Source organism: Martes martes (assembly GCF_963455335.1).
Source record: "Martes martes genome assembly, chromosome: 13".
In the NCBI taxonomy this organism is placed as follows: domain Eukaryota; kingdom Metazoa; phylum Chordata; class Mammalia; order Carnivora; family Mustelidae; genus Martes; species Martes martes.
This window is the reverse complement of record NC_137901.1, coordinates 13,580,062-13,598,959: the sequence shown is the minus strand read 5'-3', so window position 1 is coordinate 13,598,959 and position 18,898 is coordinate 13,580,062. Positions and strand designations below refer to the sequence as shown.

The following is an 18,898-nucleotide window of genomic DNA, read 5'->3' as shown; positions in this document are numbered from 1 at the left end:
GTAACATTAGAAAAATGTAGCTTATCAGTTTCATAAAAGTCAGTAATGTACGGAAAGGTCTCTAGTCTTTCCCTGTAGTGCATGCTCTGAGCTGAATTTGTTTCTGTCGATCACTTGCTCTAAGTCATGCACGCCAGCCCGTAAGCTTGGGCCTCATCACTGCGCCGCACGTCATGTCGGTACCATGTGTCTTCTCTGTGCTGATGGATGTCCTGGGCGAATGGCCTGTTAGTAATAAGTCTTACCAGCTTTTCACTGAAGTCCGGTTGACTGTTAATGCAACCATTATTAGTGAGTGGAAAAGGAGAGCAAAAGGGAGAGGAGAGTTTCCCTGGTGTTTAGGTTAAGTGAATTTATGTACTTAGAGTATTAAGGGTCTCAAAGGTGATGGGAGTGCAGATATGGAACAAGTGAAATGAGATGAAATCGTGCCTACAGTTACTTTTTTAAAAGTTTGGATTTATATGACTAAGGCTGCAAGGATATAGAATAGGAGCACTGGTTGTGTTAGGGTGCTGCATTTCAGGCAGATTTTCTAAGGTTTTCTGCTGGTCCAACTTTTTGCAATGTGGTTATAATGCTCTCATAATAAAGGGTAATTATTTTAAATTCCAATATAATTTTATATCATTGCTTCCGTTTGGGAGCAGGGTATAAAGTAATTTGTCTGGAAATATTGCATCACTTGGAGTCGGTTGAAAATCTGTTTCTCCAAAAATGCAGGTTTTCACTTTATTCAGTCTCTGTCCCTCCCCAATCCATCATAGACTTAAGAATTTTTCCAAATAAAAATGAGTTAGTCCACTTTCAGGATTCTAAAATTCTTGGATACAGTTTGCCCTTCAAACTATCTTAAAATCTGTAAGAGGCTCTTGAGGCATTTTCTTAAATTATAATAAGCCACTGTCCCAAGCCAGATAGTCAAACGCTTCCTGCCCCTTCTGCCGAATTGTGAGTTACATGTTCGTTTATCCAGAAAAATTGCCAGTCACTCTTGTTCTGTCTTGAACCCGGTGAGCTGCCTTCTACCCTCGTTCCCTGCTCCCATCACACAAACACAGCACCTCATTTTAGGGCTTCCCTCATTTAAGCCTTACAAGGTTTTGTGAGAAAGGACGTATTTTCCCCATTCACAGTAACACCTAATTTTTATTCTAATCAATACGCTGACTCTTTTTGCGGCTGTTTTCCAAATGAGATGAGACAGGAGCTGTGGGCGAGTTCAGGCAGCGGATGCCTGGAGGGTGGGCTTCGTATCGGACTCACGCCTTTTTCCCTTGGCGTGTGGTAGGCATGTCCGCCAGCTCGTCTTTTACCAATTTCTTATTTAGCTTCTTTTGAATTATCTTCTCATTTTGGATGTTTCCCTGCCTTTCCTCATTACACGAGTGTTTTGGTTTAAGAAAACCCTTCACTGTTCCATTTTGATGTTATAACTGTAACCCCCGTGGCCATAACAGGTGCAGAGATTTGGGGAGCAAGGAGAAAACCGTGCTTAAGATGTTCCGTTAGTGCTTATTTTTTTAATGTAGAGATAAGCTTAAACGGATAAAGATGGGGAGAATAATGAACACAAATTTTCTGCGTTAGTCAAAGACAGTAAACATTTTAACTGCATTTAGCAAAATCTGTTTTAAGTGTTTACGGGAGGGTAGCAGACAACCGTGTTTTTCTGCATTTGGCCAGCATCGTGGCAGTGAATGGTCAGACGATCCTCAGGGCAGCGGGTGGGAGCGCAGAGCCCCCGAACCCCCCTCCAGGCCCTCACTTCCTGTTTCCCCTCGTCCTTCAGTGCGTGGACCTGAGCTGTAATGAGCTGAGCGAAGTCACTTTACCAGAAAACCTGCCTCCCAAACTGCAAGAACTAGACCTGACGGGAAACCCCCGACTCGCCCTCGATCACAAGACCTTGGAACTGCTGAAGTAAGTGTTCTGGGGCGTGCGGCGGCCCCGTCCGCGTTCACGGTCGGCGGGATTTACAACGTAGAGAAAACACTGAGCAGAATGTGAAGGACGTGTTGACTCACTAGCTGTACCTGCACACGTTTGAGGGGATTTGTGAGTCCGTAGTTTACCACCCTGGAAGGCCAAAACCAATGTCGAATACTTGGAAACTCAAGTGTCCTGTCAGAACGTTCCTGAGGAGGTATCCAGACAAAAAGAGAACAAGAATAGCGAACACAGAGAGGGAGAAGGGGATGGACGGAAAGGGGAGAGCGAGGACTAGCCAAGACCTAAATTTCCATCCCAGTTACTGGTAACATGGTGTGACGCTTAATGCAAATGTTGTGAAATGATTTGGAAAGAGATGCGTAATGTGGGGGAAATGCACAGTGTGGAACTAAAATCCAGATTATTTAAGCAAAAGTGGCAGTGTGGGGTAGTTAGATCCTGCTAAGATATCTTCTTGCTTGGGGAAAGAATTTCTTTGATACGGTCTCATTCTTGACATCGATAGAGACTTACAGGTTCACTGTGTAAAACACTAAAGGAAACTTCATTAGAAAAAATGTCTTTAAAAAAATTTTTATCACAGAACTCTAAATGTCAAGAGAATTTGAATTACGCTTCACTATATCTAGTGAATACTATATAGCCATTAAAAGCAATGATGTAGAGTTACATTACTAACTCTAAAGATCTCTGCGTATGATGTTAAATGAGAAGAATGTTCACAAGGAGGTTCTATGGTATGTTCCCACTTTTTTGCAAAATATGTGTGCATTGGGTGTGTGTGCTTGTGTACACCTGGAAAATGTCTGCAAAGACAGAAGACAAAATGTTACAATAGTATTATTCTCTGGATAATAGGATTATGGATGGTCTTCATTACCTTTTTTAAACTTTTCTGAATTCTTACTATTTTTTTGCAGCCGGTCTTAAGTCTTGGACATTGATACACAGTAGTCATTATGTTTGCCTTTTGTGCTTAAACCCTGTTATACTGTCTGCTGTTGAAAGCCATATACCATTATCTCAGAAAAAACTGAGAAAGAGTAGAATTTTAAAAGCAAGTAACATTAATGGTCTATTAATATTATCCTAGGCTTTTAGTGCAAGCCAAAATTTGAATATCACTCAAGGTGATTTCTAGATAGAATTGGCCTCATTAGTGCCTGTTGGTTTTAGGTACTTAATTGATTTCAATATATAATTGAAGAATAGTGCTTAAGTAGAGTGTCGTAGGGAAGCCGCAGGGGACCTAGGCACTCTCCACCATTTATCAGTATGTAAAGCCTTGGCCCAAATCCCTGAGTCTGTACAGACCTTAGTTTTCTCATCTACATGATGAGGAGGACGGCCTACATACTTGCCAAGGGGCTTCTCAGAACTAGAGTGCATGGATTATCAATATATACTTCATCTTTATACAGGTAACTTTGGAGTATTTTTACAAATATAATTATTTTTAACACAAAATTTCATCTATCAAAATTAGTTAATAAATGGAAATAGCTATTTGGAGGAAAAAGTTGAATTTGTATTACACACCCAAATAAATTCCAGCTAAATTAAAGAGTTAACTCTATAAAATGAAATAATTTCTAGAAGTCAGAAGAAATCATATGAATATATGACTTTTTAGGCCAGAAAATGTGGGCGGGGTTGGGGGATGGGTGGGAGGCAGGGATCACAAGAGGAGAAATCAATATATAAAGATCGGTTTGATATTTATGTTATAAATATTTAAAAATATGTTTTATACAGAAAAGTTTGAAATTTCTTTCCAGAAGCAATCGAGGGTAACTCTAAAAGGCAAATGACAAACTAAGAAGAAACACTGGCCCAAAAAAAGGAAAAATAAAAGCATTAATGTTCTCAACAGAAAATGTTCTTATAAGTACTAAAATAGCACACAAGCAAAGACCATTAACATTTCACAAAAGAAGTACAGATAGGTACATGAAAACATGTTCAGCCTTAGTATATCAAGGAAATATTAAATATTTAAATAACATTTTCCTCCCTCAAATTGGTACCCCTGGAGTACTGTAAATTGACATAACTTTTGTTAAAATTTATTGAATCTGTGTATCAAGCTTTTAAAAATATTCACATACTTAGACCAAGGTTTCCTATTTCTGTTTCTATTATTTCTAAAAAATAACCAGAAATGTGCTCATTTTAGGCGCAGAGGTAGTCATCACACTATATCTAATTATCTTTAGGATGAACATAAAATGCCATGGGGAAATATTCGTGATGTCACCTGGTTTTCGGCATAATCCCCTCCACCATTACTTTCTCTGAGTGAGAGTATGTCCAAGAGCAGGGCGGGGGGAGGGCCAGAAGGAGTGAGAATCTTCATTAGAAAAAAGATGCAAAACCACAGGGTTAGAATTACCCCAGTATTATACATGTGTAAGAAAAATCTATTTGTTAAAGTCTCTGTGGTGAACATGATGCCTGACTGGCCTGAGATGCTACAAAGAAACACATGGGTTCTCAGATTTTTAAAAAGGTAACAATGAAATCGTAACACTTTTATGGAAACACGTTGCCTTCTGTTTGACAGCAAGAAGGCTGCCGCTTCCTCCTAACCTGGGAGACCTTCCATGTCTAGTGTATTTCTTGTGCTCCTGGAGGCTTGGCCTGGTTGCTGGGCACGAGCCACGGCGCGTGCAGATGGTGGCTCTCCTGTGTGACCGAGCTGCCGCGTCCGTGGTCTCCTGGACTGACTTAAAGACGTGCAAGAGTCAACGTTCAGCTCATGTCAGACCGCTGTGCGCGGCCGCGCTGTGTTCAGCTCGGCAGAGAGGGCGAAACACCCCCTCCCCCAGAAGGGACTGGTGGGGGAGTTTAAGGATTATTTTCCTTTAATTTCAGGCTAGGAAATGGAATTATTTCTTTGACGGTTCTGTGTTCTATAAAAAGTATAAATAACTTTAGAAATGAGCCCTCCATTTTTGTCTGGAATTCCAAAAGGTAGCGCAGATGTCGTGAGAACCTTAGGTCGGCATCTCGCATTCTACATGGATGAAATCTGGTGCCAGGCCATAGGAACAGCAGCTCATGCCAGGCTATCTTTCTAAATGCCCCTCTTTTATTGTTAGGATTGAAAACTTTGAAAAGAGGATATATAGCTCTGCTATAAAATAAGGTATTCGTTTTACTTCGGGATTTTCTGTTGGCACTTTTCCGGTGTAGGATAAAGGGAAGAATGAATGTCTGCTGGTAATTGAGAGTAGAAACTTTTCTTTCACGAAATATTTTTAAATTTCAAAGAAAATTGCAACCAGCTATTTCTAGAATCAGCGTGAATGCAGTTAGATATCGATTTACTTGCTAGAGTTGAAGGATATTCAGTGTTTGTTGTATTTTGGAGTTAAATTCTTGGGGTCATGACAAAAGTGTTTGTGTTAAGAGATTATATGTAAGCTTTTTCTCTTGTTTACGCAATAGAGGGGAAAAACCAGTGGCAATTTATAAGTAAGTAGGATTTATCTCACCGTGTGGTAGCCAGCCTTTAAAAAAAACCGTTTCACGGCTGTAGGACTTCCTGTTTGGGGGCACAGAATACCTCCTCGTAGGGTGGTTTTTAATAAACCCCATTCGAGAGCTTCTGACTGCGAGGTGACATGACTTGTCTCCCAGTTTACATTCACGGTTAGTGTATGATTTACTGAAGTTCCCCTTGTTTCATAATTTTATATGAGTCTTAGCACGAACGCCTGCAAGTGAGCAAAGAATCAGAAGCTCCTCAGTATTTGTGAAATAACAGAAGGGGGGATGCGGGCAGAAATTGGACTTGAGGATGAGTGTTGCGGCGTTCTCTCAACTCATTCAAATACAGTATTATTGTGGCTCAGGTTTCATACTTTTCACATCTGGCTGTTCACGCTTGAAGAATACACCCAGTGTCATGGTTTCTACACTGAGGTTGAGGGCGGTCCTCTTCCTTTCCCAGGAGGCAGCAGCCATCCAAGTGTGATGGGTAAAGGTCTCAAATCACCACCCTAGGATGCTGACAAAAACTCATTTTCACGCCCCTTTGTTTTCACTTTGAGTAGCTCGTTCTTGCTGTAAGTATTTTAGATGCATTAAACACAAATGCTGAGCACAGGGTACTTAGCCGGTGTTTTTCGTTTCTCAAAGAAAGGTAGCATTCCACACGGATTTGATTTTAATGATTCCGTCCCTTCCTTTCCTCTCGTTAGTAACATCCGCTGCTTCAAGATTGACCAGCCTTCCTCGGGAGACGCATCTGGAGCCCCAGCTGTCTGGAGCCATGGCTACACCGAAGCCTCGGGGGTGAAAAACAAGTGGGTGAAACTTGGGCGCGAGAAGCACCTCGAGGCCGCCCCCCTCCTGTGGCGGGGGAGACACACGGCGCCAGCCCACGCTTGCCTCGTGTCACAGCGGTCTGAGCAGGATTCCCCAAAGGGAGGCCACCTCAGGCCCTCCGTCTGAACAGTGAGCTAAGCCGTGCGCCGCGTCACACGCTCTCGTCTTTGTGAGATGTTGCCAGGAGACAGGGAGCCGGACACGCTGCGTCTACAGGAGGCGCCCGGGTTTGCGGAAAGCCTCCGGTTTGAAAGGCATCCCTGCCCTTCGGGAAAGTCTGTCTTTGTCTGAAGCCTCTTTACCAAGCAAAACAGGGGATGGCATTCGAGGAGCAGTGGCCGTGATTGTTATGACGAGTGGCCCCGTGGAGCAGCGTCTTAGAGCCTGTGCTGGCAGGGCCGGGGCGCCGGGGCGGCTCCGCGGGGAAAGCAGCCGCTCTTGATTTCAGCTCAGGTCGTGATCTCCCAGTCCTGGGACGGAGCCCCACGGGGGGGGCTCTGCGCTCGAGGGGGTTCTGCTTAAGGATTTTTCTCCCTCTGCACCTCCCCCCCCCCCCCCAGTTCACACACTGGCTTTCGTGCACACGCTCTAAAATGAATGAAGAAGTCTTTAAAAAAGAATGAATTCGGTTGGCAGGAGTTTCCGGTTCATTCCCTGTGACGTCAGCTGCTTGTCTAGCTGCCAGGACCTGTCCATCTCAATGTCAGTTTCTCTTCCTTGTCTCAGGTGCAAATACTGATTTTCCTGGGAACGGAATCAAGCTCTTCAGGCTTGCTTTTTATGGAGAGGAGCTAATAAGTAGTACCAGAAGATACCAGACAAGGAAAGCCTCCCATAAATTAGAATAGCCATCATGAGCTAAGGTATCACAACATGAAATACGGAGAATAGGGAAAGAACGAAAAGTGGAGGACGACTCAGTAATACCGAACATTCTTCTCTGGGTGCACATTAGAATCGGTCGGGTGAGGAACTTAAATCTTTAACCTACGCCCAGCATTTCAGAGTGTTTTAAGATCTCCCCCAGGTGACTCTAGTGTGCATCCAGGAACGGGAACCACTGACCAGCTGAGTCTCTTTCGTGGAAAATAAAAATGGACTTGCAGTTGCCATGGTGTTTTTCCTTTGAGCAGAAATCAGAATCCAGTTCTGGACCTGACACGCTGATCCTTCTTTCCCTAAGGGTGGGCCGTGGCGTTGTGCTGTCTAGAGAAAAGGCAGCACCACCTCAGCACCTCTGCTCCATTTGCCCCGTAAAGGCAGGATAACCAGCTGTGCGCGGGCTCCGGTCGTTGTATTAGTTCTGTGTACTTTGCCTTGTGTTAGCACTGTCCTTCGGGGAGAAATTAGTACATTCTTTGGAGCACTCAGAGTTCCTTTCTGGAGATCTTTTTAAAAGACCTAGGTCTAGCTTATAACCACCAGCACGTGAAACTGCTTTCGAATTCCAGAACACTGATGCAAAACCCAAGATTGGCTCTTAAACATCTCTGGATACTAAAATGTATTATCTACTCCTCTATATTAATGAAGCAAGAGACCAATTAAACCTGTTTTCTCTGAATAATTCCCCCTCCACCATTATTTGTTCTGAGTGACACTATGTGCCGGAGCAGGGCGAAGGGAGGGGCAGAAGGAGCAAAGATCTTAAGCAGGGGCCGCGCCCAACCCCAACGGGGAGACTGAGCCGGGGGCTTGATCTCATGACCCTGAGATCATGACATCATGACCTGAGCTGAAATCAAGAGTCACGTGCTTAATTGAATGAGTCACCCAGATGCCCCTACTTTAAAAAAAAAAAAAAAGCTACACTGAAGTATAACATAAGTGAGCAAAAGTACACCAATAAGCACACAGCTCAGCGAACGGTCCCGCAGCGAGCGCACTGCAGACCACCGTCTGCACTAAAGAAGAGAAGGTTACCGGCCGCTCAGCATCCACAGTACCCAGGTCCTCACTTCACTTCCCCTTAACTTTTTTGCCCTTTGGTTTTCCCAGAAGTCTCTCAAGTGTTGTTTGGTTTTTTGTTCTGTTTTGAACTGTCGATAAAGCGGTCACGTAGACAAGAAGCTTGAGGCTTGCCATCTTGAAGGAAGGAGAGGGGTTGTGCTGCCTCCCGATCCCACATCTCTGTTCTCTCCCTCCCCAGGGCTTGTGGAATTGCCTCCGTAGCCGATCATTTCAGATCCTTTGGGGAAACCGAGGCAGGGAGCTACAACTGAATAATTTAGATTCTTTCTCAGACTGAAAAACAAGAAGCTTTAGTAGAAAAGAATCACTACTGTATTTTTTAAAGATTTTTTTTTTTTAATGCATTGCCTCATTCTGACTAGCAAGGGGAGCTTACAGAAGGAAGATAGAATTGGGATTATTAAATTTTACTTTGCTACAAATAGCCATGTAATTTAGGAGGACTTATTTTCCTTAATGAATGGAGGCAGGAACTTCAGAGTACTGACGTAAGAGCCAGGCTGCCCCGCTTTGAATCTGAGCTTCCTACTTCTTTGCTCTGTGACCTTGGGCAGTTACTCAACCTCTCTTTGGCTAAAGTTCCTCAGCTGTAGAATGGCCCTAAAACTAGTGCCTGTCCATGTCACAGGGTTGTTGTAAGGATCTCAAGTCACACATATGCAAAGTACTTAGAACAACACGGGCTGTGTAGTAAACGCGGTGCGAGTGTGAGCTGTTGTTAAGGGTAATGGTTCTTAGGACTATTTATCTCCTAACTTCAGGAGAGCTACGGTTACTTTTTCAGGGTCCTATCTCCGTCTAGCCATGATGTAGATCAGGGGCTTTATTGTTCTTATTAATCTATACAGAATAAGAAGTCACTCAATAAAATTCATCCTTTTAAGAGCACAGCCCTGCAGGTTTTGATGAAAGGATGTGATTGTGTAACCACCACCACAGTCAAGTTCTAGAGCAGTTCCGGCACCCCCCAGAATTCTCCCATGGCCGTGTTGTCAGTTCTCCTCCTGACCCCAGACCTTGGCAGCTCTTGACCTGTTTTTGTTGAATGTCACATAGATGGAATAATAGAGAGGACGCCGCCTCAGTCTACCTTGTTTCACTTAGCATAATGCATTTTACATTCACCTGTGATGTCACATGTTAGTTCCTTTTTACCACTGAGTACTCCTCCCTTGCATGAATATATCGTCATTCATCCGGTCACCATTTGAAATCGATGTCGAGTCTCGGGTTCCTAGCAAATACAGCTGTAAATCCCATAAAGAGTCATGTACAGGTTTTTGTGGGAATGAGTTTTCTCTTGGGTAAATACTTAGGAGTAGGATTATATATATTTAGTTCCTTAGGACTGCCAGATTCCTTTCCAGTGTTGCATTCCCAGCCATAACGTGTGAGACTTCCGGCCGCACATCCGTAGCGGTGCTTCCTGTGGTAAGGTGGCGGTGGCAGTTTTGGCCATTCTAAGAGTCATAGCTCAGTGTGGTTTAATTTTGCTTCTCATCATCCATCCACATACCTTTGGTGAGAACAGATTCTTCCATATCAAATATGATTACTGAAGGTATTTTTGTAGACGCCCTTTATCAGGTTAAGAAAATTGGCTCCTAGGGGTGCCTGGGTGGCTCAGTGGGTTAAAGCCTCTGCCTTCGGCTCAGGTCATGATCCCAGGGTCCTGGGATCGAGCCCCGCATCAGGCCCTTTGCTCAGCGGGGAGCCTGCTTCCCTTCCTCTCTCTGCCTGCCTCTCTGCCTACTTGTGATCTCTGTCAAATAAATAAATAAAATCTTTTTAAAAAAATTGGCTTCTAATCATGCTTTGCTAAATGTTTTTGTCATAGGCTTTTTCTGCGTTCAGTTGAGATGACCATATGTTGGCTTCCGTAGTCTGTTGATGATGGTAAATTACATGGATTTTTGAATGTTGAATCAGCTTTGCATGCCCAGGATGAATTCTGCCTGGTCATGCATGATGTATTATTCTTTTCACTTGCTGCTGGATTCCGTTTGCTGATAATTTGGTGCTCACGTCTGTGTTCATGATGGACATTAGCCTGTAGTTGTCTTGTGATGTCTTTGGCTTTGGTATCAGGGTAATGCTGGACTCATGGTTGAAGAGTGTTTCCTCCTCTTTAGTTTTCTTGAAAAGTTTGTACAGAATTGATCTTTCTTTCTTAAAGGTTTGGTGGAATTTACCAATAAAAGCCATCTGGAATTTTCTTTGGTGTCTAACTATACATTCTGTTTCTTTGCTGTGGGATTATCTATCTCTTCTAGAATGAACGTTGGTAATTTAGGTCTTTTAAGGAATTTATCCCACTCATCTAGTTTTCAAGTTTGACAGACTTGTTCGTAGTATTATCTTTTAAAATCTGTAGGATCTGTGCTCTCCTTCCTGAGACTGGTAATTTGTCTTTTTATAGTGATCAGTTTGGTTTGAGGTTAATTAATTTTATTGATATTCTCAAAGAACCAGCTTTTGGTCTTGTTGATTTTCCCCTATTTCTGCTATCTAGTTTATTGATTTCTGCTTATTTTTATTATTTCCTTTCTGCTTGCTTTCAGTTTGTTTTGCTCTTTTCTAATTTCTTAAGCGTAAGTTTAGGTCATTGATTTGAGCTTAGAACATTAATATTCTGATATAAGCATTTAGAGCTATGAATTTCCTTCTAAGCAATTTCTCCAATATGGAGAATGTACTTTGAATGACTACTTGAATCCTTTAAATTTATTGAGACTTTTTATGACCTAGAATATGGTCTGGGTAAATATTCTCTGCATTTGGAAAAAATGAGTATTCTGTTGTTGTTGGGGTAGGATGTCAATTAGATCAAGTTGTTTGATGATGTTGAAGTCTTGAGTATCTTACTGATTATCTACTTGTTCTGTCATTGGCTGAGAGACTAATTATGGGTTTGTTTCTCCTAGTTTTATCAGTTTTGCTTCATGTATTTCAAAGTTGTCTTAAGTGCATAAACATTTAAGATATAGCTTTATGATGAATGAACTGATCCTTTTCATTATCAAATGACTATATCTGTAATATTCTTTGTTCTGTAATATACTTTAATCTTAATGTATCTTTTCCAGCTTTCTTTGGATTGGTTTAGTATATCTTTTATCCTTTTACTTTTAATCTTTTTATATATAAAGTAGGTTTATTATAGGCAGCATATAATTAGATCTTGGGGTGGGGGGGGTTGATTTTTTGTTTATTCTTTGTCTTCTGGGGCAGTATTTAGACCACTTGTAGATTTAATGAAATGATCTGGTTAGGTTTAAATCTGCCAACTCTTTTTTATTTGTCTCATTGTTCTTTATTCCTTTTCTCTTTTTCTTCGTTCTTCTGGATTTATGATTCCATTTTATCTCCTTTATTCATTATTAGTTACGCCTTTTGTTCAGTATTTGTAGTCTATCTTTAATTATAGTTTACCTTCAAATAATAAGTTAATCTATCACTTTACATCTAAGAACCTTACAGTGTGTATCTCCATTTCCCGTCTCCTGGTCTTTGTGCCGTTGTCGTGTTTTACTTATGTTAAAAACCCCAAAATACATGGTTATGATTTTTGCTTTAGTAGTCATTTTCTAAAGCAGTGTTTCTCAGCGTCCGTGCTATTGACATTTTGAGCCAGAGGCAGGAAGGGAGGGAGGGACTGTCCTGTGCTTTGTAGGAGGCCAAACAGCCCCCCTTGGCCTCTGCCCGCCACGCGTCAGCCGCACTGTCCCTGCCAACTGTGACAATCAGAAATGTGTCCCGCGGGTAAAATTGCCCCCATTGGGAATCACTGCTTGAAAATGATTTTTCGAATGAGTTTTATATTTACTCATCTCTTTGTCATTTCTTGTCATTTCCATCTGGTATGTTCTTCTGCTTCAGGTACTCCTTTCGTGTTTCTTACACCGCCGGTCTTGGTGGGCAGGTTTTGTGCATCTGAAAATGTCTTTATTGCACCTTAACTCTTGAAAGCAATTTTTTAAAAAGATTTTACTTATTTGACAGAGAGCGAGAGAGCAAGTAGGCAGAGATGAAAGCAATTCTCACTGATTTAGAAATGCAGGGTGACCGTTTCTTAGTGTCTCCTTTGAAGACGCTGCTGTGCCGTCTTCTGCTTGTTTCCTGTCCTCGTCTGTGTTCCTCTCCCTGCTCCCCCGCCCTTAGTCCGATGATCAGCCGTGGTGGTGGTTTTTCCCTTTTCTTTGCTTACTATCTGTCGAGCTGCTTGTATCTGTAGGTTTATAGTTTTCATCAGATTTGAAATCTCTTCAACCAGTAAATTCTTTTTATTTATTTATTTGACAGACAGAGATCACAAGTAGGCAGAGAGAGAGAGGAGGAAGCAGGCTCCCTGCTGAGCAGAGAGAGCCTGATATGGGGCTCGATCCCAGGACCCTGGATCATGACCTGAGCCGAAGGCAGAGGCTTTAACCCACTGAGCCACCCAGGCGCCCCTCGACCAGTAAATTCTTCAAAGGCTCTTCCTGTTCTCTCTTCTCTCTTGAAGACTCCAGTTCCCGGCGTGTCTGCCTGAGGATGCCCGGCGCTCACGGGTGCCCCGGCCTCGTGGGTCTGCCGGTCTGCTTGGCCCGCGGGGTTTCACTCGGGAGGTCTGTGGGCCGCAGTGAAGTTACTTGGACACCACGTGCTTGTGGAGAGGCTCCGGGTGCCGAGGCTCTGCCGGCCTCCAGAGCGCACGCCCACCTCCCTTGCTCTGCCTGCAGCGCCCGCGGCCGCCTTCTCCCTTGGCTCTTTCCCCTGCTGAAGCCCAGAAACTTCCTCCAGGCCATAAGGGGGGTCGGCTTCATGCTGGCTCTGTGACCCGAGCCTCTTATCAGTCAGTGTCTGAATACCATTGTTCCATTGGTTTGGCGTGTTGCTTTTGTTTTTGTTCTGCCCTTTTTAAGTTGTTTGAGAAAAAAACAAAAAGACGTTAACAAAAGGGCCCAGTGTTCTGGTCGGTACTCCAGCTTTGCCCAGTGTGGAAGTTCCCTTAATCAACGTTTTACGAACGCATGTGGACGTACGGATTCATATGTCCATGCGTCTTGTTTTGTTTCCCATACCTCCTCTTCTTTTTCTTTCTCTGCCATTCAGAAAGTCAGAAGACTGGGGGCAGGGCGGCATATGTGAGGTGTCAGTGTTCGTCATTCTTCTTCGCTTTAGGGAAATGAGTTAGAATCAATTAGCGGGGGTGGGTTTGCCTAACTCTTCCCCCATCTGAGGTCAGGAAGGAAGAGACGAGACTGGCCACAGTGCTGGGCTGGGGAAGGGAGGAGGGCAGACTCAGCACCCATCACTCTCGCCCCGCAGGTTGTGTGTTGCGGCACTGTCAGTGAACAACTTCTGTGACAACCGGGAGGCCCTGTACGGGGTGTTTGACGGAGACCGGAACGTCGAGGTGCCCTACCTTCTCCAGTGCACCATGAGTGACATTCTGGCCGAGGAGCTGCAGAAGACAAAAAACGAGGAGGAGTACATGGTGAATACGTTCATTGTCATGCAAAGGTAAGAACCTTCCCGTCCCTGCTGGGTTTTCTCCCTCTTCCTGGAGTGGCCAGTGGTCCCAAAGCACCGTTTGTCGCCCGTGGGCATGCAGGAGGCATTCAGGTGATCTGGTTTTGCATAAGGATCAGGGCTGGGCCTTGTCCCCTCGAGACATACTGGTGCTCAGACGACCTTGTAGGAGGCTGAGTCAGTGACAGGAATTTAGTGTAGAGCTTTCGGTCACTGTAGAAACCGTGAAACTGTGTTTGTAATGCTCAGGGTTGAATGCCACAAGCATTCCCTCCTTTGAAGAACTGCTCCTTCTTAAGTCACTTCAGTGGCTTTGTAGGTTGTAAAGGAATTGGCTGTTTGTCCCGTACTGCAAACACTGCCATGGGCCCAGGAAACGGGGAGTGTGCTAAAGGTCATGAGAACAATGCCGAGCGCTCCTTCCTCTCTCCCATGGTCATCGGCCAGAGGAAGTAGCTTTGCAACAGGGGTAGAAAAAGTATCTGCTCAGAGTGCTGGTTGGGAGCAGCCTTTAAAGTGACCCCGAGGCCTGAAGAGCCCGGTCGAGAGCGCTCCGGTGAGGCGCCGCGCTCCGGTGAAGCGCTCTGCTTCTGGCCTCACTTCTGTCCTTCAGATTCCGGTGGGCACGTACCACTAGCAATTAACTACTGATAACAGATAATATTTAGTGATCCCTTAACATGTACCAGTCATTGTTTTAAATACCCCACACACCGTACAGTAACACTGACTGTCTCACTGGGTAGAATGTACTTACCTTACCGATGAGAAGCTGAGGTACAGAGAAGGAAACAAGTTTCTCTTTAGTAGACGACACCGCCAGAGTTTGACCTGGTGCAGGTAGTAAGACTGCAGAGAACGTCCCAACAACCAGCCCCATCGATCTGCTTTTCTGTTTTTATCACCATTGTGTCCTGGGGAAAAAAGCAAACACAAATCCTCATATGCACAAACGTGTGCACGCACCCCCTTCACACCCGCACTCCAAAGGGGTCCACTTTCTATCGACACTCGAGCACTGAACAAGAATTAAGAACCTCAAACTCTGATCCCCCAGCTGTGCCGGTCCCCACGTACCGACCAGTTGCTGGCTTTGCTCAGAGGAGCCATTGTGCCTTGAAAGGGGGCAGGCGGTGCCCCCCTGGTCAGGCCTCCGGCCCCGTCTGGTCAGGGAAGGCCACAGGTCCGAGCTCACAGACCCGGATTGTCGACCCGTCTCCAGCGCCGTGTGTAGGCCCCTCTTTTCCCTGGTGAGAGGACATGGGGTCCGGAGTGATCTCTCTCAGCCCCCGAGGCACCGTGTGTCTTCTTGTGGCTGACATCCTGACGGAGTCGAGCGGGCAGCGCTGGTTTCCATGGCTGGTGCCGCTGCCGCCTAACATTGACGGTCCATAGGAGCTGACAGGACCCGCAGGTCTGCCCAGAAAGGAGGAGCCTGTCCTCGCCTTCTTGCTTCGGTACCACTCGGGATCGGCCGGGCCCTGGGAGGCTTGGGACGGGAGTTCTTGGCTCCTTCCGTCAGACCTGGCGGGTGCTGCGTGTACTCCGTGCAGAGAGGAGGGTCACGGATAAAGGGGGTGGGTCTCCAGCACTTTGGAGCTCGGTCACTAGACAGTCCTTCCTGTGAATATTCTGGAATAAGTAACACTGGTAGAGAAAGGCAAGGCAAGAACATGAATGGTCCAGAAATTAAAGGCTCATTCATACCAGCCAGTGTCCTTACAAAGGACAAGAGGGTGGGCGTCCAGGTCACGCTGAGGTGCGTGGGTCTGTGTGTGGAGTAGTGACGCCTGTTGAAGGGCTCCCTCGGTCCCTCGCTGGGGGCGGAGGGGATGTAAAGAGGTGGACGGGGAGAGAACTAGCCCTTTCCCTGCCGTCCCTGCAGTGTCATGATGAGGGAGCAGGAGGCCGGATGCAGCAGGACAGGGGCTCCTTCAGTGGTGAGGTGACCCTCCCTGAGCTGTGAGCAGACAAGAGGGCTGGGGGCGGGGGCAGACTCCACACACAGGCCCTTTCCCTTGGAGAAGCCGAGAAGCTCTTGCTTTGGTGAGAGAGGCCGAGTGGAACCCGGGCTGTGTTTCTCCTCCTAGGCCTCCTGCTGCGTTAGCAAAACTGACCCTGACAGGTTGTATCTGGGTTTTTACCTGTGTTCTCTGGATTCCAGGAAACTTGGAACCGCCGGGCAGAAACTTGGAGGCGCGGCTGTCCTCTGTCATATCAAGCATGATCCCATGGACCCAGGAGGATCCTTCACCTTGACCTCTGCGAATGTGGGCAAGTGCCAAACGGTTCTCTGTCGGAACGGGAAGCCGTTGCCTCTGTCCCGATCGTACGTCATGAGCTGTGAGGAAGAACGGAAGAGAATTAAGCAGCACAAGGCCATTATCACGGAGGTGAGGAGAGCACGGTTTTCCTCGGGGTGGCAGGGAGGATGGGGCCAGGGTCACGGCAGAAACCGGCAACATCCCAAGTCTGCAGGGTCACAAAGCAGAGGCTCTGAATGAGAGGTCAAGACATCACAGATGGGATCATGAACTACTTCTCCGTGGCTTCCCTGGGTCCGAGGCTCTGCCCAGTGCCTCCTGGCCTTAGCTCAGCTGAGGCTCACCAGCCCCTCTCAGAAGGCTCCGGTTCGGGACTTGAGGGGGCGCCCCAAGATCCACTGCGGGGTCGGGCACCCTGACTCTGCCTCTTGCAGGCTGGGCCTTGGAAGCCTTTGAGCCTCCTTTCCCCAACACAGCGGATCCGTCCTGTCTTCTGAGACCCGCGGATCGGTGCATTAGTGGCCAGTTGTGATTTCTGGTGCATAGTTCCTGTTGCCTAAGTGAGGGAGCATGGTTTCACCCTGGTTCTTCGAAGCCCCAAACCCCGTGGGGACACCGGGTTTTCACGGCTGGGTGGAGAGCGCTCTGGGCGGGTGGCAGGGGGAGCCAGGGGAGCTGCTCCACACAGCCCACGCTCCACAGCAAAGGGTGGCTTGGCCGCAGCTACTCACAGTGGTTCTGTTGAGAAACCTGCCAGGACGGAGCCTCAGTCCGGGGTTTACAGCGTCCCTTCAACTCCGGGCCCTCGGGGAGCTCCCCACAAGGTGCTGAGCCTGCCCTGTGTGCGCGGGAGATGGTGCGGGGCTGGAGGCCAGTGATCCCCCCGGACACGGCCCCCAGCGCCCCCAGCACCGCGTGCAGCCCCGTATCCCATGGCGGGAGCTCGCCGCTCCGGGGAGAGACCCGGCCAGCCCGGCTGGTGGAGGGGGCTGGGGGGGGGCGTTCTCTGCGCCCCACTTGCCTTACCCTCCGCCTGGGCCCCGTCGTCCCTCCCCCCGCAGGACGGCAAGGTGAACGGAGTGACGGAGTCCACGCGCATCCTGGGCTACACCTTCCTGCACCCCAGCGTCGTGCCGCGCCCCCACGTGCAGTCCGTGCCCCTGACGCCCCAGGACGAGTTCTTCATCCTGGGCAGCAAGGGCCTGTGGGACAGCCTGTCGGTCGAGGAGGCGGTGGCGGCCGTGCGCCACGTGCCCGACGCGCTGGCCGCCGCCAAGAAGCTGTGCACGCTGGCGCAGAGCTACGGCTGCCACGACAGCCTGAGCGCCGTGGTGGTGCAGCTCAGCGTCCCCGAGGACAGCTTCTGCTGCTGCGAGCTGGGCGCGGGGGGCGCCGGCCCGCCGCCCAGCCCCGGCCTCTTCCCGCCGCCCGCGGGCATGGCGGGCAGGGAGCGGCCGGCCGACGCGCCGGGCGTGCCGTCGTCCAGCAGCGGGCTGGCGTCCGAGATGAGCAGCGAGCTGTCGGCGTCCGAGATGAGCAGCGAGGTGGGCTCCACCGCGTCCGACGAGCCCCCGCCCGGCGCGCCGCCCGACAGCAGCCCCGCGTGCGCCGGCGAGCCGCGCTGCCTGCTGCACCCCGGCGGCCTGGCGCACTGCTTCCAGCGGCAGCTGTCCAGCGCCACCTTCTCCAGCGCCTTCTCCGACAACGGCCTGGACAGCGACGACGAGGAGCCCATCGAGGGCGTCTTCAGCAACGGCAGCCGCGTGGAGGTGGAGGTGGACATCCACTGCGGCCGGGCCCGGGAGAAGGAGAAGCGGCGGCTGCCGCCCCCGCCGGCCGAGGCCAGCGACGAGGGCATCGTCATCAGCGCCAACGAGGACGAGCCGGGGCCGCCCCGGAGGCCGGACGGCGTGGCCGCGGGGACCATCGGGCGGCGCCGGGCCAATGGCTCCGTGGCGCCCCAGGAGCGGAGCCACAACGTGATCGAGGTGGCCGCGGACGCGCCCCTCCGCAAGCCCGGGGGCTACTTCGCGGCGCCGGCGCAGCCGGACCCCGAGGACCAGTTCATCATCCCCCCGGAGCTGGAGGAGGAGGTCAAGGAGATGATGAAGCAGCAGCAGCCGCCACCGCCCCTGCAGCCGCCGCCGCGGCCGTGCCCCGGGGACCCGCAGCCGGACTACTGTGACACGCCGCTATGACCCACCCGAGCGCTGGTTCACAAATAAACTAACCGAGAAAGACTGAGTTGCACGAGTCTCGCAGGCTCACGTTAAACCAGGGGTTCACTCCACGCCCGCGCCCATACGGTCTCCTCCTGTTGGCCATTTTTTTCACAATTACCACTCTTCTTCCGGTGATGCTCTACCCCTAGGATTTAAATTTGTTAACCTCCTCCCCTAACATCTCAGACGTGTAAAGACAAAGAACAAAAGGTTTAATATATTACAGAGAAACGGTTAATGATAATGTAATATTTTTTAAAACGGCTTTTTGTTGTTTTGTTCGGAAGGCAGGGCCGGTTGCCAGTGCTAAATGACTTTAATAATATTGTAATTCTGTATTTCTTTGGGGGGAAAAGGCCTTTTTTTTTTTTTTGTCTTGAAAATGACAGACATTTGTAGAATATGGAGACTAACTCCTAGGAGTTGCTTTACTCTGTCAGGTGACTTAAGTCACTGGGATTCACTAATTTTCTCTGAGAGAACAGTTGATTGAGAAATTTCTATTGTAAATAGCTCAGTGTTGTATAGTGACGCTTCAGATGTTTTGTAGTTTTGGCATAAGGACACAGCCTACACAACCCAAGTTCCTCCCCCCCAACCCCCCCGGAGCTCACTCAGTGCGCGGCTGACCCGGGAGAGAGC

At 47.9% G+C, this 18,898-nt stretch overlaps 1 protein-coding gene across 1 annotated transcript in view; it reads left to right on the top strand.

Moving 5' to 3' along the window:
* Window positions 1-18,494, top strand: part of PHLPP1 (PH domain and leucine rich repeat protein phosphatase 1) — a 209,011-nt gene extending 190,517 nt beyond the window's left edge. The window contains exons 13-17 of the mRNA XM_080821150.1: window positions 1,793-1,923; window positions 6,159-6,263; window positions 13,567-13,761; window positions 15,935-16,163; window positions 17,096-18,494. Of these exons, the coding sequence (XP_080677276.1) occupies window positions 1,793-1,923; window positions 6,159-6,263; window positions 13,567-13,761; window positions 15,935-16,163; window positions 17,096-18,232 (1,797 nt within the window). The 3' untranslated portion in view covers window positions 18,233-18,494. The remainder of the gene's footprint in view (window positions 1-1,792; window positions 1,924-6,158; window positions 6,264-13,566; window positions 13,762-15,934; window positions 16,164-17,095) is intronic.
* Window positions 18,495-18,898: the final 404 nt, after the last annotated feature.